The following is a 27,133-nucleotide window of genomic DNA, read 5'->3' as shown; positions in this document are numbered from 1 at the left end:
CTTTTAATTTCATGGCTGCAGTCACCATCTGCAGTGATTTTGGAGCCCAAAAAAATAAAGTCTGACACTGTTTCCGCATCTGTTTCCCATGAAGTGATGGGACCAGATGCCATGATCTTAGTTTTCTGAATGTTGTGCTTTAAGCCAACTTTTTCACTCTCCTCTTTCACCTTCATCAAGAGGCTTTTTAGTTCCTCTTCACTGTCTGCCGTAAGGGTGGTATTTCTCCCGGCAATCTTGATTGCAGCTTGTGCTTCTTCCAGCCCAGCGTTTCTCATGATGTACCCTGCATATAGGTTAAATAACAGAGTGACAATATACAGCCTTGACGTACTCCTTTTCCTATTTGGAACCAGTCTGTTGTTCCATGTCCAGTTCTGTTGCTTCCTGACCTGCATATAGTTAACTATAAAATAGCTAAACAAGATTTTAGCAAATCAAGTCTAACAACATATTAAATAGTTAATACATCATGACCCAAGTGGGTTTATTCCAAGTATGGAGGCTTGATTTAACATTTGAAAATCAGTCAATGAACTGTAAAACAAAAACTATATGCTTACCTCAATAGACAGAAAAATCACTTAACAAAATCCAATATCCATTCCTGATAAAATTCTTAGCAAACAAAAAATAGAAAGGAACTTTCTTAACTTGATAAATGGCATGTATGAAGAATGTATAGTTACATCATACTGAAGAACTAAGATCCTCCTAAGATTAGGAACAAGACAAGGATATCTGTTCTCTTCACTTCTATTTAGCCTTGTAATGGAGGTTCTATCTGCAGCCAGACAAAAGAAAAGACTTTTTTTTGTAGAGGATGATTGTCATCTTTAAAAATCCTATGGAGTTTCTCAAAAAGTTAGTAGAATTAGTAAGTTAATTTAGCAGGGTTGTGGACAGAAGATTAATATATTAAAATCAATTATATATACTAGCAGTGAGCAATCAAGAAATTGAAACTGAAAAATTTCCCCTTGTAATAGCATATGAAATGATATGAAATTTTAGGGATATCTTGCCAAAACACATTAAAGACCTGTACACTGAAAACTAAAAATCACTGCTGTGAGAAATTAAAGATCTAAATAAATGGAGAGATTCTCTTTGTGGTTCTGAGAATTCAGTATTGTCAACTCTCCCTCAATTATTCTGTAGTTACATAATCCCAATCAAAATTCCTGGAGGTTCTTTTGGGTAGAAATTAATAAGCTGTTTCTAAATTTCATATGGAAATACAAAACTTAGACTAACCAAAACAAGTTTCAAAAAAAGCAAAGTTGAAAGCCTAATACTGCCTGATTTCAAGACTTACTATAAAGCTATCATAATTAGAACAGTGTGGTATTGGTGAAATAGACAGTAATAATTGATGGACAAATATTTGAAACAGGATATAGGAAGTGGTGGGAAGACATTTTTCTGACAAAGGTACAAAGGCAGTGTAATGAGAAACGGGTAGTTTCTTGACAGCACCATTTGCTATACTTGGTTCATTCTGAATTCATAAGGTATAAGGTAACTGGGGAGGCCATGTGTGTTAATTCTCTTTATCCAAAGGAAAAATAATACTTCTATATTTATCACAAGGGGTTAATTAGAGCTTAGAGGAAGTTTCCTAAGCTAACCTCACAGTGAGAGAGAGATTGGGGTGCTGTCTTCCTTGATGTTTATATTTCAGAGGCATGGCTCCCAGGCATTTTAAGAAAAACATTCCTGAATTGTAACACAGGCAAGAGGTTTATGAAGCTTTAAAAAAAGATTTACATATGTATCAAAGGGACAGTTAGAAGTTTTCTCAAGGCAGTGACCTAAGAAAAGGGAAAAAGGGATAAGGCCTTTTGGCACCTGGAAAAAAATTAATATTTTTTCATTAATCTTTAACCAAGATTACCACCTACATCTGGACTTTTTGTTATATGAAATAATCCCAACTGTTTATGTAGTTTCAGTGTTCTCTGACCTATAGGAAAGTCACCCTAAATTATTTGACCCCTTAAAGGAGAGGAAGAGGAATTTTTCCCAGCCCCTTTGGGTCTTAATATCACAAATGTTCCACTTCCAGTTTATCTTTCAAAAAAATGGATTTGAATCCACAATACTGCCATGTTTGTTTCAATGTTTTTTCCTTCCCCATCCCTTCCCACTAGGAAACAACTTTTAGATTTAAGAAAGGCAGAGAGGGACAGATCTTTTGGAGAGGTTAATAATTGTATATTTTAATGTATCATCTTTTAGAATATAATTTCCACTGCATGTCTTCAATTTATCCATCCTAAGACATTATTTAAACATTAGGAGTATAAATGAAATGGAAGATTTAAGTAAATAATTTTTCAAACAGTCTGAGGTTTTCTTGTGAGTTAGTTGTAGTCCCTAGTGCAAGCCTTTAGGGTTGTAGCATCTATCCATAATACCGTGAACACTGCCCCTGGTAGTTGTGGAAGAGAATAAACAAGTCAGCAAGGCTCATTTGATAAACATAAAGAATTAAGTAAAGAACACAGTAGCTTGGTAGTTGGTTCTTTTTTAGCCTTAGCATTTCTCCATAGACACTTAAATGTTTCTTCTCAGATTTGGTTGACTGTTCTTTCCTGTTTGACTGTAAAACTTTCCTATTTGTTGGTAGTGAATGCTACCAACACTTAGTTGAGATTACTTCTGGTACCATCACCTCCTCTGAATGTCTTGTCTTTATAGATAAAAGAGGTATATGTGAACAGCATTTTAAAATAGTTCTAAAAAGCAAGCAAGACATCCAGTAAAACTGAGGTACTTAATAGCACCTTTTTATATACTTACAGGCCTTTGGCAATGCTGTTTGTCATCTGTTATCTCCAACTTTGAACTGTAGTCATAAAAAATCCTTATTAGAGGATCTGGTAGTCTGATAGCTAATTTGAATTAGACTTTTCTCAACTTTCATAGCAAAGATCACACTTCTCTGGTTGTTCTGTATTTAAAATCCAAGTTAAAAATCTCTGTCAGTAATAATGTACCATGGCCTTGACATGAGTTGTTTAGCTATTTTACTTTAATTTCAAACATTTATTTTGCTATAAAATTTTAAATATATATCTATAGTCTACCTCCTGCTGTCTAGGGCCTATTTGATTCTCCAAGTAGTTCATCCAAACCTCTCAGAATGGCTGCGATCCAAAAGTCTACAAATAATAAATGCTGGAGAGGGTGTGGAGAAAAGGGAACCCTCTTACACCGTTGGTGGGAATGCAAACTAGTACAGCCACTATGGAGAACAGTGTGGAGATTCCTTAAAAAACTGGAAATAGAACTGCCTTATGATCCAGCAATCCCACTGCTGGGCATACACACTGAGGAAACCAGAAGGGAAAGAGACACGTGTACCCCAATGTTCATCGCAGCACTGTTTATAATAGCCAGGACATGGAAGCAACCTAGATGTCCATCAGCAGATGAATGGATAAGAAAGCTGTGGTACATATACACAATGGTGACTCAGCCATTAAAAAGAATACATTTGAATCAGTTCTAATGAGGTGGATGAAACTGGAGCCTATTATACAGAGTGAAGTAAGCCAGAAGGAAAAACATAAATACAGTATACTAACACATATATATGGAATTTAGAAAGATGGTAACGATAACCCTGTATACGAGACAGCAAAAGAGACACTGATGTATAGAACAGTCTTATGGACTCTGTGGGAGAGGGAGAGGGTGGGATGATTTGGGAGAATGGCATTGAAACATGTGAAATGTCATGTATGAAACGAGATGCCAGTCCAGGTTCAATGCACGATGCTGGATGCTTGGGGCTGGTGCACTGGGACGACCCAGAGGGATGGTATGGGGAGGGAGGAGGGAGGAGGGTTCAGGATGGGGAACACATGTATACCTGTGGTGGATTAAAAAATTAAAAAAAAAAAACAAAACATATCTTTGAGGTCCAAATTATCTATGTAAAAAATGTTCTGGTTTTATATACAACAAAATAAAGGTTTTTTGTTGTTAAAAAAAAAAAAAGAATGAGGAGAGAAAACCATCTATTTTAAAGAAAAAGTAATCTAGAAATGGAAATTAATATCTGACTATTATTTAAGCATTACCAAAGAATAAAAATTTTTATAAAGTTAAAGGATGAGATAAATGTAGAAAATAAAATATGTTAAAAAAAAATAAAATAAAAATTTAAATATATATCTATAGTCTACCTCCTGCTGTCTAGGGCCTATTTGACTCTCCAAGTAGTTCATCCAAACCTCTGCTTAAGGTCCAGAGGAATCCTCTGGAGGCTTGGCATGAAAGTTGTATTAATTTCCTAGAGCTGCAGTAACAAATCACCACAGACTTGGTGGCATTACAGAAGTTTTTCTGTCACACCTCTGCAGTCCAGAAGTCTGAAATAATTTTCCTCTGAAGGTGTTCTTTGGATGGTGTTCCTTGAGTCTTTGCCTCTGCCTTCACATGATTTTCATGTCTCTGGGTCCAGATCACTCGCTGTCCTTTCTCTTGTACAGATTGAAGCCATTGGTTTTAGGGCCCACACTACAAGGATGGTTTCCTCTTCAGATCCTTGACTAATTATATACCAGAGACCCTATTTCCAAATAAAGTGACATTCTGAGGCACCAGATGGACATGAGTTGGGGAATAGGGGGGCTACTCAACCCACTACAGTTTTATTAAGATTGTTTCATGATTATTTAAAAATAAAATACCACTTTCTGTTATCTAAAGCTTTTTGTGTATTTACATAAGGTACTTCTATAGCACTTGCCAATGTAAAGAAATCATTTTACAAGAAACTGCATTTTCTCTCTATTCCTTCACCTACTCCTCTCCCAAGAAGTGTTACAATTAGAGTGAGCCTGCTACATTAGCCCACATTTAGCCAAAAGACATGAAACTGCACAGAACATAGCTCTCCTAGACATGTTTGTGCCCAGAACACAGAGAGCGTGTGCTTCTCATCTCCATACAGTAAGCAGACTCAGCGGAGTCTCTTGCTATGTTCATCCAAGCCTTTTTCAGTTCCAGCTTCTCTGCCTGTTACCTGGTGAGTAAGTTAGTCAAGCAGATCTCAAGGTCTGGGATCAGAGTGAAAGTAGAGGCCCTGTTACTCTCTGTTCCAGCTTCACCAGTTACACAGTTGATAAGCAGCCTCCATTTACCTCAGTGCCATATGGTTTTACTCTGTCACCAAGAACTATAACAGTAAAATGAAAAGATGTTAATGTGCCTATTTTTAAAATAAAGAAAGTTTAGCTAAAATACTGTAAAGGAATTCTTCACCAAAGCCTTATAAGTAAAGCCCAGCTACTTACTGCTAAGATCAAGAGTTATAACCCAGATTGCCAACTCTTTATGGTTGTTTTCTGCTCACTTTGATAACCCCGTAATAGAATTCATATTGGAATTTGCCCAATTCTAATATATAATGTGATATACATATGATATTTTTACCTATCATGGTAAGAATTGTTGTGTAAACTATTTTAAATTTCTAAGTTACCCCTGTGCCCTGCAGTGTTCATGGAGAGGTGTAAATATATATGTCTTCATATAAACAATGCTATTACCTATTAAGAAAGACTAATAAATGATTAACCTTCCTGTAAATCCATAATGTTTCTAGAACTTTTTTTGAACAGTTTGCAGTATCTTCTCCAAGAACTATAAAAACTAATGTATTAGGAGTATATAAAGTCATTGCTGTGTCCAAATAATAATGCTTCACTTACTTTCTTTAGTGTTTATTAATTCGGGTTTGATCCCTCAGTTGGGAAGATACCTTGGAGGAGGGAGTGGCAACCCACTCCAATATCCTTACCTAGGAAATCCCATGGACAGAGGAGTCTGTCAGGCTGCAGTCCATGAGGTCCCAAAGAGTCGGACAAGACTGAGCAACTAACACACACACACACACACACACACACACACACACACACACACATTAATTTGTAGTTATACTGTGATCTCTGTAAGTTGCCAAAACATATGATTGATATTATATCTGAACTTTAAAAGAATGTCTGTAAAAAACCATGGATTGGTTTGTTTTATGCCATTTTATAGCATTATTGTTTTATGTGCTTCAGACAGGTATGTGGAATTTGCCTTTTAACTGCCTTCTTTCAGAGGTCTAGTTGTTCATCTTACTGGATTTTATTCACTTTTCTGGAATACATTGCTTTTGTGTTTTTCATCATTTGAATGACTGAGGTTCATTTTCTGGCATGTTTTTCATCAAAGTTCTCAAAATAGGTTACTGGTGTACTCTTCCATTATAACTGAGATCACCTGATCTTGTTGAATTCTAGTTGAAACTCATTTTTTTTTTCCTTTAAATTTTCAGGTATTTGTATCTGCTCTTCTCCGGTGATGACCTTTTACCTTTAGACCACTGGGTATTTAATACAGAGGCTCACCCTCTGCCCGTGTTGCATTTAGCCAACACCACACTTTCAAGAAATCCTGCTGTTCGATGAATGCAGCTCCAGAAAGACCATTCTCACCTGTGTTTTGTTTACATGGACCACTACAGAAACTAGTCTGGAGAGGGGCCTTTTGAAAACCTGGACCTCTTAAGTCAACATGGCAGGGTGAAACATGACTATTCCCTGCAAGACTTTTCAACTTGTAGATATTTCAACTTTGAAATGATTCCATTTTATACCTGACCAAAACATATTCTGGTGTATGTAGGACAGAGACCTGATGTGCTTTGATTCTTAATGAGATGGTCACTTGAAAAATTATGCCTGTTGCTGTTGTTTCTAGAGTCCTGGAATCTGGAGGCTATACTTCCTAAGAATAAGCCAAGAATGTGGAGCACCTTGTAGGAGTTGGAGATGGCCTTTGAAACCAATTACACATTTGTTTCCTCTGTGGAGCAGCTCTCAAGTCACAATATTTACACATTGTTTGTCCTCTTTTCCCCTCCATTTTTAATAATGGAATGGATTAAAATAAACAAGAGCAAAAGAACAATGTAACTGCATAGGCCACAGGAAGACTCAAAAAAGAAACAGAATACCTATCCCTCTCTGAATTTTCAAGTTCCCATTAGATGCAGACTGGCAGCCATTTCAAATCACAATCTAGTCTGTTAAAATTTCTTGGTTAAATTTGATTTCTCTGGGGACATGATTCACAAAGAATACTCTTCAAGTCTTTGTCTCCATATGGAATCATTGAAACTACTATTTATCATCACCACTACTTACGAGCCTGGGTTTGGAATTCCGTGCATGTTGTTCAGTCTCGTGTTGGTAGCATGACAAAAAGTGGGGAAAATGCTGCAGTTTGTTGCCTTGAAACCTGTTCTAAGAGAAAGCCTTGGTTTTGTTGGTAGGAGATTATTTTTTCAAACCAGCAAATCTACCAAGTAAATTTCGTTCACTTTGACCTTAGTAGACTCCCTCAATTTTCAGCTCTTTGTGTGGCTTGACAAAATTCACTGCACTGTTATGCAGCTCTGAATTTACCTTGATGAACCAGATTACTTTCACAATTTATTAAATCAAAAACAAAATGTATTGAAACTTCCTTAACTGTTTTAGGGATAGGGGATCCTTTATTATCCCATCAGATGAGTGAGCTTTTCATAAACATTTTATGTAAAAAATAAATTCAACTTTTTTTCTCCAAGGATATTTATATAAATCCAAAGAATTAGAGTAGTTTCAAAATAATATTTAGTAATTAAAATGTGGTATAATTTAATTATAATACACTAAATTTGAAATATATCTAAGGGGCTTTCTCTTACCATCAATAGATTTTGCAATATTTCTTTATATTTGTGGGGGAATAACTTAAATTTTATCAGGAACTAAAAGGTAAATAAGGCTTATAAATTTTCTGCCCCTTAAATTTATGTCACAGTACAAGATGCTTTTTCTTCCTTACACTTAATACAAACAGCTTCCATTGGCAGTAATAGTTGGGAGTAGTAGTAGTAGTCTACTACTACTAAATATTAGTCTAATATTTACTATGAATTTGAAGATTTCAAAAAGCAATGTGTAGGAAGCCCACTTTAGAGTTCTGAAGGTTTATTGTCTTATTTTGATAGTTTTTAAAAAATTTTTTATTAGCATGTGTTAGGTTTACATTGGAAAAAGATTTAGTAAATTAATATGATTAAATATTTTAAGGGTGTTCATCTTATATCACAGATAGTCAAACAGTTCACATAGTTCAGAAGATGATCCATAAATGATAACCCCCTCAAGATTTTCACTAGACATAGAAAGTAAGGATGTAGAGCCAGTTGCATTATTTAAATCTTTAGGAAACTTAAATTTTAGTTCATATTTTGAAATTGTAATATCTTTTACTAGTTGAAAAACTAAAAATTTTAAATGAAAAGGGTAGATGACTAACTTTAGAAGAGAAAGGGAAAGTGTTTGGTTCTCAAAAAACATTAGCTTTGCTCCTAAAAATAGCACAAGCCCACTTATGAGTCACTTTAAAAAAATGAATAACTTGACTTGGCAAAAGACCCAGAACAGCTCTGTAGATGGCAGTGAACACTTCCTCACTTCATTTAGAAGAATGCAGAGTGAAGGAACCTTTTTGTTCCCCAGGAACTTCTCAAGGAGTGAGAAGACAAAACCCCCACACCAAGTGCTCTGTTTGTCTTTCTGGAGCTCAAGAGAAGACTGAGAGGTGTATGAGCATGGCTAGTTCTGGTACAAACAAAAACTCTTGAGGGGGATAAAGGAAGAGTCTTCATCATCTCCTTATCTTCCTTGTGATGGTGAGAAGACTAGAGCTTATGACATTGCTTCCTTTTTCTTTTTTTTCTTCTCTGAATACCAAAGGCAATTACATTTAAGTCAGCTACGAGTTGCCAGTTTCATGTTTTATTTTTGTTAAGGATTTAAAATTTTCTTTTCTCCAAGATCAATCCTTATCCTATATTATTCCCATATTCTGCTAGTTTCTGAGAGTATTCTTTACTTTTTTCTGTCCTTTACAGTCCTTTGCATTTTGTAGACCTTATGACTCAGGTTAAACATTCGTTATATTTTTAAGACCTTCTTCAAAGAGCCTAGAAATGCTCCTTTCCAGGTGCCTCCTCAAAAGCAGACACGTTACTTTGTTCCTTTGGCACAAATGTGCACAGTAGATAGATCATTTGGTATATAAGAGAAAAAAATAGATGTTAAACACCCCTCTACCTTATATATTTATTTTTCTTTCTTTTAGAATTTTAGAATCACGTTTTTGGTTCAAACCAGTATTAAGTTGTTAAAACCAAGAGAATGTGGTCCCAACCAAAAAGAAGTCTCAGTGCAGAAAAATAGGTACCCAGTCACAGGATTCTTACTTTCTGGTGGGTTGCAGAGATGTGCTGTCTTATGTCTGACACTAACTATTGTTGTCTTTGAGCAAATGTTTATGTGTAAAAGCAAAACCTGGGTATTGAAGGAATATATTCCTGTTGTGGAATATTGACCCTGATTCTCTGTGATGTTCTCTAGGACAACCCAGGGCTTTAGTTGGTAGATTTTAACCAAGCAGTTGGAAATTTTGATCATTAACATCTCCTCTCCCATTCTCCATTGCCAAAGTCTTTGTCAGAACTTCAAATTTGTTGGTAAAATTTGTTGTGCTTGCCCTTGGAGTTTCTCCTTAGGCGTGGATTCCTTATGAATGAGTGAGTGAGTGAGTGAGTGAGTGAACAAGCACAGCATACCTAATGTGTGCCAAGCACTGTGCTCGGCACTTTCAAGTGTTAGAACACTTTGTGATTCCAGTGGCATTTTCTGTATAAGAGTTGTTCATACCATTTTAAGTGTTTTTCAGTATGATTCATGTTACAAAGTCCTTAATTTTATATTTCCTTTAAATTAAAGAAGAAATGGTTTATAATATATTTTAAACAATGTGTTACTACATACTACTAACAGCTATAATTGTAGTTAATAACTAAAGTCTCTTGAAAAATGTCAAAAGAAATACTTGATTTCTGATGCAACTTTGACTAAAATATCTACTTTAGAAATAAAAACATTCTTATTTTGCTATTATCACTTTAATTACATAATTAAAAGTTAATGTTTTATAGAAATGCTGGTTATTTTATATTCAAAAAATTTTGTCACATAATTAAATGGGTAAAATTTGCAGTTAGTTGTAAATTGTTTACACTCTGCTGTGGTTCCTAGTAATGGTCTCATGCTGTTAAATATAAAAGAAGAATATACTGAAATATTTCTAAGTTCCTAATAACAGTTCCTAGTAATGGTATTTTGAGTTCTTATTTTTCTTTAGGTTTCCTTACACTCAGATTGGCTAGCTCATATCTTAATGCACTGTTTATGTAGATATATACATAAATACAATGATACACAGAAAGATTTTTAGTATTGTCTCTGTTAATTAATGAACACTGTTGTTAACTACTTTTGGCTGCACAGATTTTAAGCAGAATATTTGAGTAACCAAATATGATCTGGAGATATTTTAATGTACTTGGTTCCAGAACATTGATGAAGATGATTTTCTGTTCCTTCAGCTCATTCAGGTCATGTTGTCTGTGATCTGTGGATCAGCATGCTTTCCTCCAGAGAGCCAGATGGTGAATATTTCAGGCATTGTGAACCATACAGTCTCTGTCTCTATACTCAGTTCTGCTGTTGAGCCATCAAAGCAAGTATAGAAAACATGTAAAGAAAGGGGTGTCGGTGGCTGTTTTCCAGTAAAACTTTATTTTCTGGAACATGGAGGACTAGATTTGGCCCATGGATCATAATTGTTACCCCTTGATCTCAATTTTAATTTGTGTAAAACCCTATAATCTTTGATATTCATCTTTTATCTGTTTTGAATACATAATTCATTTTTAAAGCAAAAAAAAGTCATGTATGTATGATCATATGTATTTGTGTAACCTAAAGCTATATATTTGTTGTCTTGAAAATAGCTATCCTCTGGAGGCTGTTCAGGTTTCAGTATGGTACAACTATCTTGAAGGAGGCATTTTGTTTGTTTGTGGGATATGCTGTCAGCCCTTATCCTTTCTTATCATTTAATGCCACAATTCCAGAGTCTCCATGTAAAAGGAAGGATCTCTGTGGTATCAAAATTAGTACATTTGCTCCAGGTTCTGCCTGCTCATTGACCTTTGGACCAGGACTCTGGATGGCTGGAGCTGCAAAAATTCCTCCACTTGAATACTCTTAGGGCCCTATGACAAGAATATGAAATTATATTTCTGACCTTTGTGCTACAGAAGTCAATCTCCTGAAAAAATTTTAAGCAACAGAAAATGGGTTATGTGGCTCAGTTGCCATTTGGCAACTACTCTTCCTTTTTAGACTACAGAAAGGTACTGTTGCACTTGTTGCCTCTGCAACAGCCTAAATCTGAGGAATGCAGAGAAAAAGATGTGTCCAGAAGAAGAGTTCCCTTCCTCTTCTTGCACTTGGTCAGTCCTTTTTCAAGTCAAAAGTATTTCATAATGTCAGTGTGCATTATATTTAAATTAAAGCATCCTCAGCCTTTTAACTGTTTAACAACTAATCCACTTTAACCTTTGAGCCCACCACAATGCTAGTACGTATGTACATTGCAGTGCACTGAGCTTCTTGAGGATAGCTTTTTTCACAAAGAAGTTTACCAAATATTTCACTACGTTTGGAAATCCTAGAAAGGGGAAGCCTGTACTCAGAATGACAGGGGGGACACACACCATAAATGAATTACCTTTCTAGGTCCAGCACACAATACAGATGGCTTCGGCTCAGTGTGACTCAGTGTGAATATAAGTGTGAGTACACAGACACATACACCACATACATACATGTTAATCTGCAGAAGATTTTAAATAATTAAATATGTATTGCAGCTATTTGAAAGCTACAGACTTCTACTGCAAATTATATACCAGAAAAATCCATGGAGATAAGCTCACCTCTTGGGAAAAGTTATTTTTTAGAAAATTTAGAAATTAGTTTTTGTTGGATAGTTTGAATAAAGCATCCTCAGTTTTAATACTGGATTCAGAAGTTGAAATGCCATTTCTCAATCTTACTGGTCTCAAATTCACTGGTATAATTTTTCCCTAAACTAATAAGTGGGGCAAGTATAACCTCCTAAATCGGTACCCACCGGCCACTCCTGAAGTGATTTCCAGTTATGTCCTCCATACGTAATTTTTATAAATTAAAGGTAATATTGTATATTAAAGGTTAAATAAAGATGTTCTTTAAGTGAAAAGTCTGTTTATCCTTTATTTGTACCCATTGATGACAGCACAGTTCAGTCTTCCTGTTTCTAGAACAACTTGGACTTTCAGTTGGGAAACTATGGGAACATTCAGAGAGCATTTCTTTTGGTTCAGCTAATCTTAATATTCCTCAATGTTATAGAAAGATGAAGAGCTTGCCAGATGAAATTTTCATGCCATCTAATTTTAAGAAAACAAACTATAGGCCTGTGTGACTTTCATCTAGTCTAGTCCAACCTCTGAGACCATCAAGCTTAAAAATTACATAATCACTGGATCTCTTTCTGTTATCTGATTCTTCTTAAGTGATTCTTGAGCAGAAAACAGGCCTATGGGACTTGAGGAATAGAGTCAGCTATAATATAGATAGTGGTTTAACCTATCAATACTGTAAAAGCACAGGATATTTAAAACTGTACCCCTGAATCATCAAATAGGATAGTATAAAGCCAAAATAAATCAGTTTACATCCCTGAATTAATCTTCCTGCCACAGTGGATTTTAATGATCAAAATTTTAAACTAGGAAATTTGAACTATTAGATGTATTAAAATTAATTGTGGACTTATCTTTTCAGAAGCTTGAGTGACTATTTTATAAAATCTGAGCCTCTGTCAGGTATCAGATTTTCACCACTATTTCACTGGGTTACGAAACACTATCAACGTGCAAATAGCATTCATGTTAAAGAGTATGGGTTCATAGAAACAGTACATTGGTGATTGCTAGAGTCTGAGGGGTGGGGAGATGTTGGTCAAATGGTACAAACTTCCATTTGTAAGATAAGTTGAAGGGATGTAATGTATAGCATGATGGCTATAGTTAACAACATGGAAAGTTAACAACATGGAAACATACTTGAAAGTTACTAGAAGGTTTAACACCATCTCACACCAAAAAATGTATGTGAGGTGATGAATGTGTTATTGACTTGTAATCATTACACAGTCTATGCATATATCATACCATATACAGCTTCAATTCACAGCATGTTATGCCAGTTGTACCTCATTAAGGCTGTTTAAAAAAAAAAAAAAAGGGTCCTGTTGGCTGACCTAACATATCTTAAAAATTTTTTTGTAATTAAATATAAAGTTTGCCACTTTAGCCATATTTGTGTATAACCCAGTAGTGTTAATAATTACATTGACAGTGGTGTTCAACCATCACCAGTATCTATTTCCAAAACTTTTTCATCACTCCAAACAATCTCTGTAACCATTGAGCAATAATTTCCCATTCTGTCCTTCCCTCAAGAGAATTTCAGTTTCTTAACCCTAAGAAAATCTCAATTTTTTATCTGTAAAAGGAAGATAATACAGATTTTTTAGGAGAATTAAATATGAAAAATCCATGCATCCAGGCTGAAATAAGCTTGCAATGTTAGTTGCTATTTTTTAATTATGTTCATTAGCAACAGATTGGAGTAATAATTCCAAAAGGAGTAGGAAAAATTTAATAAAGAGGTTCAGGTCAGCAAAGAACCAAGAAAACTAGTTCTAAAACTTCCTTGTTTTATATGTAAGGAAATGAAACCAAAATGGGGTAAGATTAAGGCATTGGATGATCCCCAAAGTGGTTTTTCAATTTCATCATGTATCATTTCATGAAGTGTTCATGCAGTTTTGTTATTAATGACACACAAATATATTAATATATGTGAACCAATCAGTTTTAAAACTGTATGGTAGAACATTTTGTTAAAACACACAGAGGAAGAAAAGTTAACAGCAGTTATCTTTTTGTGGCAAGGATATAAGAGAATTACTTTTTGCCATTTGCTTGTTTAACTTTTATTTATTTATTTTTACTTTACAATATTGTATTGGTTTTGCCATACATTGACATGAATCCACCACAGGTGTACATGTGTTCCCCATCCTGAACCCCCCTCCCACCTTCCTCCCCATCCCCTCCCTCTGGGTCATCCCAGTGCACCAGCCCCAAGCACCCTGTATCATGCATTGAATCTGGACTGGTGATTCGTTTTACATATGATAATATACATGTTTCAATGCCATTCTCCCAAATCATCCCACCCTCGTCCTCCCCCACAGAGTCCAAAAGACTGTTCTATACATCTGTGTCTCTTTTGCTGTCCCGCATACAGGGTTATCATTACCATCTTTCTAAATTCCATATATATGCATTATTATACTGTATTGGTGTTTTTCTTTCTGGCTTATTTCACTCTGTAGTACTTCACTCTGGCTTACTTCACTCTGTACTTGGCTCCAGTTTCATCCACCTCATTAGAACTGATTCAAATGTATTCTTTTTAATGGCTGAGTAATACTCCATTGTGTATATGTACCACAGCTTTCTCATCCATTCGCCTGCTGATGGACATCTAGGTTGCTTCCATGTCCTGGCTATTATAAACAGTGCTGCGATGAACATTAGGGTACACATGTCTCTCAATTCTGGTTTCCTTGGTGTGTATGCCCAGCAATGGGATTGCTGAGTTGTATGGCAGTTCTAGTTCCAGTTTGGTTTTTTTTTTTTTTAAGGAATCTCCACATTGTTCTCCATAGTGTCTGTACTAGTTTGCATTCCCACCAACAATGTAAGAGGGTTCCCTTTTCTCCACACCCTCTCCAGCATTTATAGCTTGTAGACTTCTGGATCGCAGCCATTCTGACTGGCGTGAAATGGTACCTCATAGTGGTTTTGATTTGCATTTCTCTGATAATGAGTGATGTTGAGCATCTTTTCATGTGTTTGTTAGCCATCTGTATGTCTTCTTTGGAGAAATGTCTATTTAGTTCTTTGGCCCATTTTTTGATTGGGTCATTTATTTTTCTGGAATTGAGCTGTAGGAGTTGCTTGTATATTTTTGAGATTAGTTGTTTGTCAGTTGCTTCATTTGCTATTATTTTCTCCCATTCTGAAGGCTGTCTTTTCACCTTGCTTATAGTTTCCTTTGTTGTGCAGAAGCTTTTAAGTTTAATTAGATCCCATTTATTTTTGCTTTTATTTCCAGTATTCTGGGAGGTGGATCATAGAGGATCCTGCTGTGATGTATGTTGGAGAGAGTTTTGCCTATGTTCTCCTCTAGGAGTTTTATAGTTTCTGGTCTTACATTTAGATCTTTAATCCATTTTGAGTTTATTTTTGTGTATGGTGTTAGAAAGTGTTCTAGTTTCATTCTTTTACAAGTGGTTGACCAGTTTTCCCAGGACCACTAGTTAAAGAGATTGTCTTTTCTCCATTGTATATTCTTGCCTCCTTTGTCAAAGATAAGGTGTCCATAGGTGTGTGGATTTATCTCTGGGCTTTCTATTTTGTTCCATTGATCTATATTTCTGTCTTTGTGCCAGTACCATACTATACTGTCTTGATGATTGTGGCTTTGTAGTAGAGCCTGAAGTCAGGCAGGTTGATTCCTCCAGTTCCATTCTTCTTCCTCAAGATTGCTTTGGCTATTCAAGGTTTTTTGTATTTCCATACAAATTGTGAAATTATTTGTTCTAGCTCTGAAAAATACCATTGGTAGCTTGATAGGGATTGCATTGAATCTATAGATTGCTTTGTGTATTATACTCATTTTCACTATATTGATTCTTACGATCCGTGAACACGGTATATTTCTCCATCTATTTGTGTCTTCTTTGATTTCTTTCACCAGTGTTTTATAGTTTTCTATATATAGGTCTTTTGTTTCTTTAGGTAGATATATTCCTAAGTATTTTATTATTTTCATTGCAATGGTGAATGGAATTGTTTCCTTAATTTCTCTATTTTCTCATTATTAGTGTATAGGAATGAAAGGGATTTCTGTGTGTTGATTTTATATCCTGCAACTTTGCTATATTCATTGATTAGCTCTAGTAATTTTCTGGTGGAGTCTTTAGGGTTTTCTATGTAGAGGATCATGTCATCTGCAAGCAGTGAGAGTTTTACTTCTGCTTTTCCAATCTGGATTCCTTTTATTTTTCTGCTCTGATTGCTGTGGCGAAAACTTCCAAACTATGTTGAATAGTAGTGGTGAGAGTGGGCAGCCTTGTCTTGTTCCTGATTTTAGGGGAAATGCTTTCAATTTTTCACCATTGAGGATAATGTTTGCTGTGGGTTTGTCATATATAGCTTTTATTATGTTGAGGTATGTTCCTTCTATTCCTGCTTTCTGGAGGATTTTTTATCATAAATGGATGTTGAATTTTGTCAGAGGCTTTCTATGCATCTATTGAGATAATCATATGGCTTTTATTTTTCAATTTGTTAATGTGGTGTATTACATTGATTGATTTGCAGATATTGAAGAATCCTTGCATCCCTTGGATAAAGCCCACTTGGTCATGATGTATGATCTTTTTATATGTTGTTGGGTTCTGTTTGCTAGAATTTTGTTAAGGATTTTTGCATCTATGTTCATCAGTGATATTGGCCTGTAGTTTTCTTTTTTTGTGGCATCTTTGTCAGGTTTTGGTATTAGGGTGATGGTGGCCTCATAGAATGAGTTTGGAAGTTTACCTTCCTCTGCAATTTTCTGGAAGAGTTTGAGTAGGATAGGTGTTAGCTCTTCTCTAAATTTTTGGTAGAATTCAGCTGTGAAGCCATCTGGTCCTGGGCTTCTGTTTGCTGGAAGTTTTCTGATTACAGTTTCAATTTCTGTGCTTGTGATGGGTCTGTTAAGATTTTCTATTTCTTCCTGGTTCAGTTTTGGGAAGTTGTACTTTTCTAAGAATTTGTCCATTTCTTCCAAGTTGTCCATTTTATTGGCATATAGTTGCTGATAGTAGTCTCTTATGATCCTTTGTATTTCTGTGTTGTCTGTTGTGATCTCTCCATTTTCATTTCTAATTTTATTAATTTGATTTTTCTCCCTTTGTTTCTTGATGAGTCTGGCTAATGGTTTGTCAATTTTATTTATCTTCTCAAAGAACCAGCTTTTGGCTTTGTTGACTTTTGCTATGGTCTCTCTTGTTTCTTTTGCATTTATTTCTGCCCTAATTTTTAAGATTTCTTTCCTTCTACTAACCCTGGGGTTCTTCATTTCTTCCTTTTCTAGTTGCTTTAGGAGTAGAGTTAAGTTATTTATTTGACTTTTTTTCTTGTTTCTTGAGGTATGCCTGTATTGCTATGAACCTTCCCCTTAGCACTGCTTTTACAGTCCCACAGGTTTTGGGTTGTTGTGTTTTCATTTTCATTCGTTTCTATGCATACTTTGATTTCTTTTTTGATTTCTTCTGTGATTTGTTGGTTATTCAGCAGTGTGTAACCTCCATATGTTGCAATTTTTTAATAGTTTTTCTCCTGTAATTGAGATCTAATCTTATTGCATTGTTGTCAGAAAAGATGCTTGGAATGATTTGTTTTTTTGAATTTACCAAGGCTAGATTTATGGCCTAGGATGTGATCTATCCTGGAGAAGATTCCATGTGCACCTGAGAAAAAGGTGAAATTTATTGTTTTGGGGTGAAATGTCCTATAGATATCAGTTAGGTCTAACTGGTCTATTGTATCATTTAAAGTTTGTGTTTCCTTGTTAATTTTCTGCTGCGTCCTGGGGCTGCTCACCCTCCTGCACCGATAGCGCCTCGAGCTTCTCCACCACCTTCTCAGTGCTGTCATTCTTGCCGGACTCTTTTTTTTCTTTCTCTTCAATCTCTTTCCTGCATTCTTCGAACTTCGTCTTAAATTTCTGTGCATTCTCGGCGTTGAGGAAGCGGATGGCCAGGAGCTCCTGCTTGGGGCACTCGTCGGCAAAGTCGGCATGGGTATTCCAGACCCAGGCATGGTCGCTGCCTGTGTTCGGCTTCAGCTCCATCATCGGCGTGATGTAGTGGTTGATCTACAAGAAATTGATCTATCCATAGGTGTGACTGAGGTATTAAAGTCTCCCACTATTATTGTGTTATTGTTAATTTCCCCTTTCATACTTGTTAGCATTTGTCTTACATATTGCAGTGCTCCTATGTTGGGTGCATATGTATTTATAATTGTTATATCTTCTTGGATTGATCCTTTGATCATTATGTAGTGTCCTTCTTTGTCTCTTTTCACAGCCTTTGTTTTAAAGTCTGTTTTATCTGATATGAGTATTGCTACTCCTGCTTTCTTTTGGTCTCTATTTGCATGGAATATCTTTTTCCAGCCCTTCACTTTCAGTCTGTATGTGTCCGTTGTTTTGAGGTGGGTCTCTTGTAGACAACATATATAGGGGTCTTGTTTTTGTATCCATTCAGCCAGTCTTTGTCTTTTGTTTGGGGCATTCAACCCATTTACATTTAAGGTAATTATTAAAAAGTATGTGAACCGTGAACTTCCTGATGTTCAAGCTGGTTTTAGAAAAGGCAGAGGAACCAGAGATCAAATTGCCAACATCTGCTGGATCATGGAAAAAGCAAGACAGTTCCAGAAAAACATCTATTTCTGCTTTATTGACTATGCCAAAGCCTTTGACTGTGTGGATTACAATAAACTGTGGAAAATTCTGAAAGAGATGGGAATACCAGACCACCTGATCTGCCTCTTGAGAAATTTGTATGCAGGTCAGGAAGCAACAGTTAGAACTGGACATGGAACAACAGACTAGTTCCAAATAGGGAAAAGAGTTCATCAAGGCTGTATATTGTCACCCTGTTTATTTAACTTGTATGCAGAGTACATCATGAGAAACGCTGGACTGGAAGAAACACAAGCTGGAATAAAGATTGCCGGGAGAAATCTCAATAACCTCAGATATGCAGATGACACCACCCTTATGGCAGAAAGTGAAGAGGAACTCAAAAGCCTCTTGATGAAAGTGAAAGTGGAGAGTGAAAAAGTTGGCTTAAAGCTCAACATTCAGAGAACAAAGTTCTTGGCATCCCGTCCCATCACTTCATGGGAAATAGATGGGGAAACAGTGGAAACAGTGTCAGACTTTATTTTTTGGGGCTCGAAAACCACTGCAGATGGTGACTGCAGCCATGAAATTAAAAGATGCTAACTCCTTGGAAGGAAAGTTATGACCAACCTAGATAGCATATTGAAGAGCAGAGACATTACTTTGCCCACAGAGGTTCGTCTAGTCAAGGCTATGGTTTTTCCAGTGGTCATGTATGGATGTGAGAGTTGGACTGTGAAGAAGGCTGAGCACCGAAGAATTGATGCTTTTGAATTGTGGTGTTGGAGAAGACTCTTGAGAGTCCCTTGGACTGCAAGGAGATCCAACCAGTCCATTCTGAAGGAGATCAGCCCTGGGATTTCTTTGTAAGGAATGATGCTAAAGCTGAAACTCTAGTACTTTGGCCACCTCATGCGAAGACTTGACTCATTGGAAAAGACTCTGATGCTGGGAGGGATTGGGGGCAGGAGGAGAAGGGGACGACAGGGGATGAGATGGCTGGATGGCATCACTGACTCGATGGGTGTGAGTCTGAGTGAACTCCGGGAGTTGGTGATGGACAGGGAGGCCTGGCGTGCTGTGATTCATGGGGTTGCAAAGAGTCGGACACGACTGAGCGACTGATCTGATCTGATCTGATGATCCCTTTGCCATTTACTTTATTGTTTTTGGTTCAAGTTTATACACCCTTTCTGTGCTTCCTGTCTAGAGAAGATCCTTTAGCATTGTTGTAGAGCTGGTTTAGTGGTGTTGAATTCTCTCAGCTTTTGCTTGTCTGTAAAGCTTTTGATTTCTCCATATTTGAATGAGATTCTTGCTGGGTACAGTAATCTGGGCTGTAGGTTATTTTCTTTCATCACTTTAAGTATGTCCTGCCATTCCCTCCTGGCCTGAAGAGTTTCTATTGAAAGATCAGCTGTTATCCCATAAGGAATTCCTTTGTGTGTTATTTGTTGTTTTTCCCTTGCTGCTTTTAATATTTGTTCTTTGTGTTTGACCTTTGTTAATTTGATTAATATGTGTCTTGGGGTATTTTGCCTTGGGTTTATCCTACTGGGGACTGTCTGGGTTTCTTGGACTTGGGTGATTATTTCCTTTCCCATTTTAGAGAAGTTTTCAACTATTATCTTCTCAAGTATTTTCTCATGGTCTTTCTTTTTGTCTCCTTCTGGGGCTCCTATGGTTTGAATGTTGGGGCATTTAACATTGTCCCAGAGGTCTCTGAGGTTGTCCTCATTTCTTTTAATTCATTTTTCTTTTTTCCTCTCTGTTTCATTTATTTCTACCATTCTATCTTCTACCTCACTTATCCTATCTTCTGCCTCCGTTATTCTACTGTTGGTTCCCTCCAGAGTGTTTTTGATCTCATTTATCGCATTATTCATTATATATTAACCCTTTTTTATTTTTTCTAGATCCTTGTTAAACCTTTCTTGAATCTTCTCAATCCTTGTCTCCAGGCTATTTGTCTGTAACTCCATTTTGTTTTCAAGATTTTGGATCATTTTCATTATCATTATTCAGAATTCTTTATCAGGTAGATTCCCTATCTCTTCCTCTTTTGTTTGGTTTGGTGGGCATTTATCCTGTTCCTTTACCTGCTGTGTATTTCTCTGCCCCTTCATCTTGTTTATATTGCTGTGTTTGGGGTGGCCTTTCCATGTTCTGGCAGTTTGTGGTTCCTCTTTATTGTGGAGTTTCCTAGCTGTGGGGTTGGACGGGTAGCTTGTCAAGGTTTCCTGGTTAGGGAAACTTGTGTCGGTGTTCTGGTGGGTGGAGCTGGATTTCTCTCTGGAGTGCAATGAAGTGTCCAGTAATGAGTTTTGAGATGTCAGTGGATTTGGTGTGACTTTGGGCAGCCTGTATATTGCAGCTCAGGGCTATGTTTCTGTGTTTCTGGAGAATTTGCGTCGTATGTCTTGCTCTGAAACTTGTTGGCCCTTGGGTGGAGCTTGGTTTCAGTCTAAGTAAAGAACTGTACAAAAAAGATCTTCCCGACCCAGATAATCATGATGGTGTGATCACTCACCTAGAGCCAGACATCCTGGAATGTAAAGTCAAGTGGGCCTTAGAAAGCATCACTACGAACAAAGCTAGTGCAGGTGATGGAATTCCAGTTGAGCTATTTCAAGTCCTGAAAGATGATGCTGTGAAAGTGCTGCACTCAATATGCCAGCAAATTTGGAAAACTCAGCAGTGGCCACAGGACTGGAAAAGGTCAGTTTTCATTCCAATCCCAAAGAAAGGCAATGCCAAAGAATGCTCAAACTACTACACAATTGCACTCATCTCACATGCTAGTAAAGTAATGCTCAAAATTCTCTAAGCCAGGCTTCAGCAATATGTGAACCGTGAACTTCCTGATGTTCAAGCTGGTTTTAAAAAAGGCAGAGGAACCAGAGATCAAATTGCCAACATCTGCTGGATCATCGAAAAAGCAAGAGAGTTCCAAAAAAAAACATCTATTTCTGCTTTATTGACTATGCCAAAGCCTTTGACTGTGTGGATCACAATAAACTGTGGAAAATTCTGAAAGAGATGGGAATACCAGACCACCTGACCTGCCTCTTGAGAAATTTGTATGCAGGTCAGGAAGCAACAGTTAGAACTGGACATGGAACAACAGACTGGTTCCTAATAGGAAAAGGAGTACGTCAAGGCTGTATATTGTCACCCTGCTTATTTAACTTGTATGCAGAGTACATCATGAGAAACGCTGGACTGGAAGAAACACAAGCTGGAATAAAGATTGCTGGGAGAAATATCAATAACCTTAGATATGCAGATGACACCACCCTTATGGCAGAAAGTGAAGAGGAACTCAAAAGCCTCTTGATGAAAGTGAAAGTGGAGAGTGAAAAAGTTGGCTTAAAGCTCAACATTCAGAAAACGAAGATCATGGCATCTGGTCCCATCACTTCATGGGAAATAGATGGGGAAACAGTGCAAACAGTGTCAGACTTTATTTTGGGGGGCTCCAAAATCACTGCAGATGGTGACTGCAGCCATGAAATTAAAAGATGCTTACTCCTTGGAAGGAAAGTTATGACCAACCTAGATAGCATATTCAAAAGCGGAGACATTACTTTGCCAACAGAGGTCTGTCTAGTCAAGGCTATGGTTTTTCCTGTGGTCATGTATGGATGTGAGAGTTGGACTGTGAAGAAGGCTGAGCGCTGAAGAATTGATGCTTTTGAACTGTGGTGTTGGGGAAGACTCTTGAGAGTCCCTTGGACTGCAAGGAGATCCAACCAGTCCATTCTGAAGGAGATCAGCCCTGGGATTTCTTTGGAAGGAATGATGCTAAAGCTGAAACTCCAGTACTTTGGCCACCTCATGCGAAGACTTGACTCATTGGAAAAGACTCTGATGCTTGGGGGGATTGGGGGCAGGAGGAGAAGGGGATGACAGAGGATGAGATGGCTGGATGGCATCACTGACTCAATGGGTGTGAGTCTGAGTGAACTCCAGGAGTTGGTGATGGACAGGGAGGCCTGGCGTGCTGTGATTCATGGGGTCGTAGAGTCGGACACGACTGAGCGACTGAACTGAACTGACTGACGGGAGGCATTTGATGAGCTCCAATCGATTAATGTTCCCTGGAGTCAGAAGTTCTCTGGTGTTCCTAGGATTTGGACTTATGCCTCCTGCCTCTGTTTTCAGTCTTATTCTTACAGTAACCTCAAGACTTCTCCATCTATACAGCACCGATGATAAAACATCTAGGTTAAAGATGAAAAGTTTCTGCACAGTGAGGGACACCCAGAGAGGTTCACAGAGTTACGTGGAGAAGAGAAGAGGGAGGAGGGAGATAGAGGTAACCAGGAGGAGAAGAGGGGGAATCAAAAGAGGAGAGAGCAAGCTAGCCAGTAATCACTTCCCTATGTGCTCTCCACAGTCTGGACCCCTCAGAGTTGTTCACAGAGTTACACAGAGAAGAGAAGAAGGAGGGAGACAGAGGTGGCCAGGAGGATAAAGGGGGGTATCAAAAGGAGAGAGACAGATCCAGTCAGTAATCAGTTCCCTAAGTGTTCTCTACAGCCTGGAACACACAAATTCAGAGTTGGGTAGAGAAGAGAAGGGTGAGGGAGGAGATAGAGGCAACCTGGTGGAGAAAAAGGAGAGTCCAAAGAGGGAGAGAGCAGTCAAGTCAGTAATCTCGCTCCCAAGTAAAAATGGGTACTGAAGATTGGGTTCTTAAAGGTAGAAAATTGATAACAAATACCAAAAAGCAAAGATTAAAAATCTAGGGTAGAGGTTGGATTCTCAAAAATACAATAATAAAGAAAAAAAAGTCACAAAAATTATAATATATATATATATATATATATATATATGAAGTTTGCTTTAAAAAATAGGCTCTTATTTTTTGCAAAGTAATAGGTTATAAAAATGAAAATTAAAGGAGTAATAGAGGACTTATGGCACCCCACTCCAGTACTCTTGCCTGGAAAAGCCCATGGACAGAGGAGCCTGGTAGGCTGTAGTCCATGGGGTCGCTAAGAGTCAGAATGACTGAGTGAATTCCCTTTCACTTTTCACTTTCATGCATTGGAGAAGGAAATGGCAACCCACTCCAGTGTTCTTGCCTGGAGAATTCCAGGGACGGGGGAGCCTGGTGGGCTTCTGTCTATGGGGTCGCACAGAGTCGGATACGACTGAAGTGACTTAGCAGCAGCAGCAGAGGACTTAAAAAAAATAAAATAAAGAATTTTATTTTTATTTAAAAAATGATAATAGTAAAAATATATCTAGGACTTTCTCTGGTGTTGTTGTGGACAGTGTGGGGTTAGTTCATTTTCAGAGAGTTCCTTGATCCGGCTTCTACTTCTCAGGATCTATAGGCCCCTTCCTATGTAGTCGGTGCTAACTACATTTTTAATCTATTGCACCTGTCACTTCCAAGGTGGTCCCCTCTGTTTGTTTTAGCTTCTTCTGTTTGCTGGAGAAGTCAGTGGCACCCCACTCCAGTACTCTTGCCTGGAGAATCCCATGGATGGAGGAGCCTGGTGGGCTGCACGACTGGGCGACTTCACTTTCACTTTTCACTTTCAGGCATTGGAGAAGGAAATGGCAGCCCACTGGAGTGGGCTGGAGAATCCCAGGGGACAGGGGAGCCTGGAGAATCCAGGGGACAGGGGAGCCTGGCGGGCTGCCGTCTATGGGGTTGCACAGAGTCGAACACGACTGAAACGGCTTAGCAGCAGCAGCAGCAGCAGCAGCAGCTTCTGTTTGCTGGTCTCTTCATTGTCTAATTTCCGCCCTGACACAAGGGGGCGGTGGTGGTCACTTTTTTAAGCTCACTTGTTCAGACATGCTATGGGGAGGGAGGAACACTGCAAACAAATATCACTGGCGTGTGCTTGCAGTGTCTCAGCCACACTGGGTCTGTCCCCGCTCATGGCGTGTGTGCTTTCCCAGTCTACATTGCTTAGGCTCTAGATTGCTCTGCTGGGAACTGTCTGAGGCAGGCCCTGAGTTGTATGCACTTCCCAGGTCTAAGCTGCTCAGGTTCAAGTTTTTGGGTACTCCACAGAGGCATAGACTAGGTTGGGCCTGCGTTTTGTGCCCTTCTCAGGTCTGAGCAGCTCACGTGACCAGGTGCTTGGTGAGCGCAGTCGCTGTGACTTATCGCCTTCCCCATCCCTGCCACTCAGTTTTCTGGGTGTACAACTGGCGCACCTTCTCAGGTGTTCCATGTGTCTCTTCTGGGGAGCTGATCTCTGGCTGCGACCCTCCTGGCATATGTCGACCGTCCAGAATCCCAAGAAGACTTGGTTAGCAATGAAGCCTGCTTGCAGCTTGGTAGATGATGCCTCTCTGGGGCTGCAATTGCCCCCTTCTGGCTCTGGCTGCCCTCGCCTGCCTGTCTCTGGCAGGAGATGGGACTGTCCACAGCCGGCTAGCTCTGCTCAATCCTTTGTTCTGTGAGCGGGTCTGGCAGTGTCTTAGGTTAGGGCTTTTCACGGGATAGCTATCCCACAGTCTGGTTTGCTATCTCAAGTTAGTTCCCTCGGATTGCCCTCGGGGCATTCAGGCCCGGTCCTTACTCTAAGCAATACAGCCCATGCCTCCTCCCTGTCTGGCCCCCGCTTGCTAGTGGCGGATGCGAGCAGATGCGCTGCTTTTCCACTGGGTGTTGCCATTGGGCACGTAATCTGTGGGTTTTAATTATTTATTTATTTTTCCTCCCAGTTGTGTTGCCCTCTGAGGTTTCAAGGCTCGCGACAGACTTGCCAGTGAGAGTGTTCCCTGGTTTTTGGAAACTTCCCTTTTTTTTTAAGACTCCCTTCCCAGGACGGATCTCCGTCCCTACCTCTTTTGCCTGTCTTTTTATCTTTTATATTTTTTCCTACCTCCTTTTGAAGACAATGGGCTGCCTTTCTGGGTGCCTGATGTCTTCTGCCAGCATTCAGAAGTTGTTTTGTGGAATTTACTCAGCGTTCAAATCTTCTTTCGATGAATTTGTGGGGAAAAAGTGGTCTCCCTGTCCTATTCCTCTGTCATCTTAGGACCACCCTCTTAACTTTTTAAAATTAACAGCTTTATTGAGGTATAATTTACACAAAATAAGGCTTTCCCATTTTAAGTGGGAAGTTTGGTGATATTTAGTAAGCTTATAGAATTGTACAACCCTCCCACAATCCACAAAGATCCTCCATGCCCATTTGCAGCCAGTTTCTATTCCTACGTCAGCCCTGGAGAACCATTAATCTGCCTTTTGTCTTTATGTTTTCTTGCTAAGTCTCTAAGTTGTGTCAGACTCTTTGCGAGCCTTCCAGGCTCCTCTGTCCATGGAATTCTCCAAGCAAGAATACTGGAGTGGGTTGCCATTTCCTTCTCCAGGGGATCTTCCCAAACTGGGGATTCAACCTGGGTCCTCCTGCATTGCAGGCTGATTCTTTACCGTCTGAGCCACCAGGGAAGCCCTGGTCTTAATAGATTTGCCTTTTCTGGGTATTTCATGTTGTCTTTTGCAGTTGGCTTCTTTAACCTAATATAGGGTTTTCAAGCTATAGTTATGCTGTAGCAAAGTATCAAGAGTTTGTTCCTTTTTATTGCTGAAAACATTTAATTTATATGGATATTCCATATTTTGTTTATCCATTCATCAATTAATAGACATTTTGGTTTCCGCTTTTTGGCTATTATAAACAGTGCTGTTATGAACCTTGCATACAAATTTTTGTATGGGCATTTGTTTTTGTTTCTCTTGTGTATGTACTCAGGGGTTGGAAATGCTAGATAACATGGCAAATTTATCTATAACTTTTAGAGAAATTACCATACTGTCTTTCAAAGTGACTTTTACATACCCAAAGTGGGTTTTTGCATTCCCACCGGCAATGTATAAGGGTAAGAGTACCAGTTTCTCCACATCCCCACCAACATTTGTTATTGTCTGTGACAGCCGTTCTAGTGGGTGTGAAGTTGTATCTGAATACAGTATTCATTGGCATTTTCCTGATGACTAATGATGTTGAATCTGTGCTATTAGCTGTGCAGATGTCTTTGGTAAAATGTCTATTCAAATATTTTTCCCATTTTGAAAACTGGACTCTCTAATTGAGTTGCATGAGTTCTTTATACTGTATCTATTTTCTCTAAGGTTGTGGTTTGTCTTTATTTTTTAATGCTCTATTTCGAATGCAACCTACTTTAATTTGGATGAAGTGTAATATAGCAATATTTTCTTTCCTGGATTTTCCTTTTTTGCCTAATCCAAGGTCACAAAGACTTTAGACCTGTGTTTTCTTCAGTTTTATAGTTTTACATCTTAAATTTAGGTGTATGATTTATTTCAAATTAATTCCTTATATATGATAAAGGTCTCATTTGTGCATGTTAGTATCTAATTATCCCAGTAGTATTTATTGAAAATACTATCCTTTCCCTATTAAATTGCTTTGGCTCCTTTGCAATATATCAACAGATCATAAATGTAAAGTTTTATTTCTGGATTCTCAAGTTTGTCCCTTGATCTGTGTCTTTCCTTATGCCAATACTGGATTTAGAAAGGGCAGAGGAACCAGAGATTAAATTGCCAACATCCATTGGATCAACATCCGTTGGAT

At 38.1% G+C, this 27,133-nt stretch overlaps 1 protein-coding gene and 1 pseudogene across 2 annotated transcripts in view; one reads left to right on the top strand and one right to left on the bottom strand.

Annotated features, from left to right (window-relative positions):
* Positions 1 to 12,216, top strand: part of MAN1A2 (mannosidase alpha class 1A member 2) — a 152,798-nt gene extending 140,582 nt beyond the window's left edge. For both annotated transcript variants that reach the window (XM_027535743.1, XM_027535737.1), the window contains one exon: positions 6,341 to 12,216. In XM_027535743.1, coding sequence (XP_027391544.1) covers positions 6,341 to 6,473 — 133 coding nt within the window. In that variant the 3' untranslated portion in view covers positions 6,474 to 12,216. The remainder of the gene's footprint in view (positions 1 to 6,340) is intronic.
* A 5,498-nt stretch (positions 12,217 to 17,714) lies between these two features.
* On the bottom strand, positions 17,715 to 25,204 carry LOC113890300 (annotated as a pseudogene).
* Between the last annotated feature and the right edge of the window lie 1,929 nt (positions 25,205 to 27,133).

This window comes from Bos indicus x Bos taurus, chromosome 3 (genome assembly GCF_003369695.1).
Source record: "Bos indicus x Bos taurus breed Angus x Brahman F1 hybrid chromosome 3, Bos_hybrid_MaternalHap_v2.0, whole genome shotgun sequence".
NCBI lineage: Eukaryota > Metazoa > Chordata > Mammalia > Artiodactyla > Bovidae > Bos > Bos indicus x Bos taurus.
Note: the sequence above shows the minus strand (reverse complement) of the source record. Positions and strands in the feature narration are given on the sequence as shown.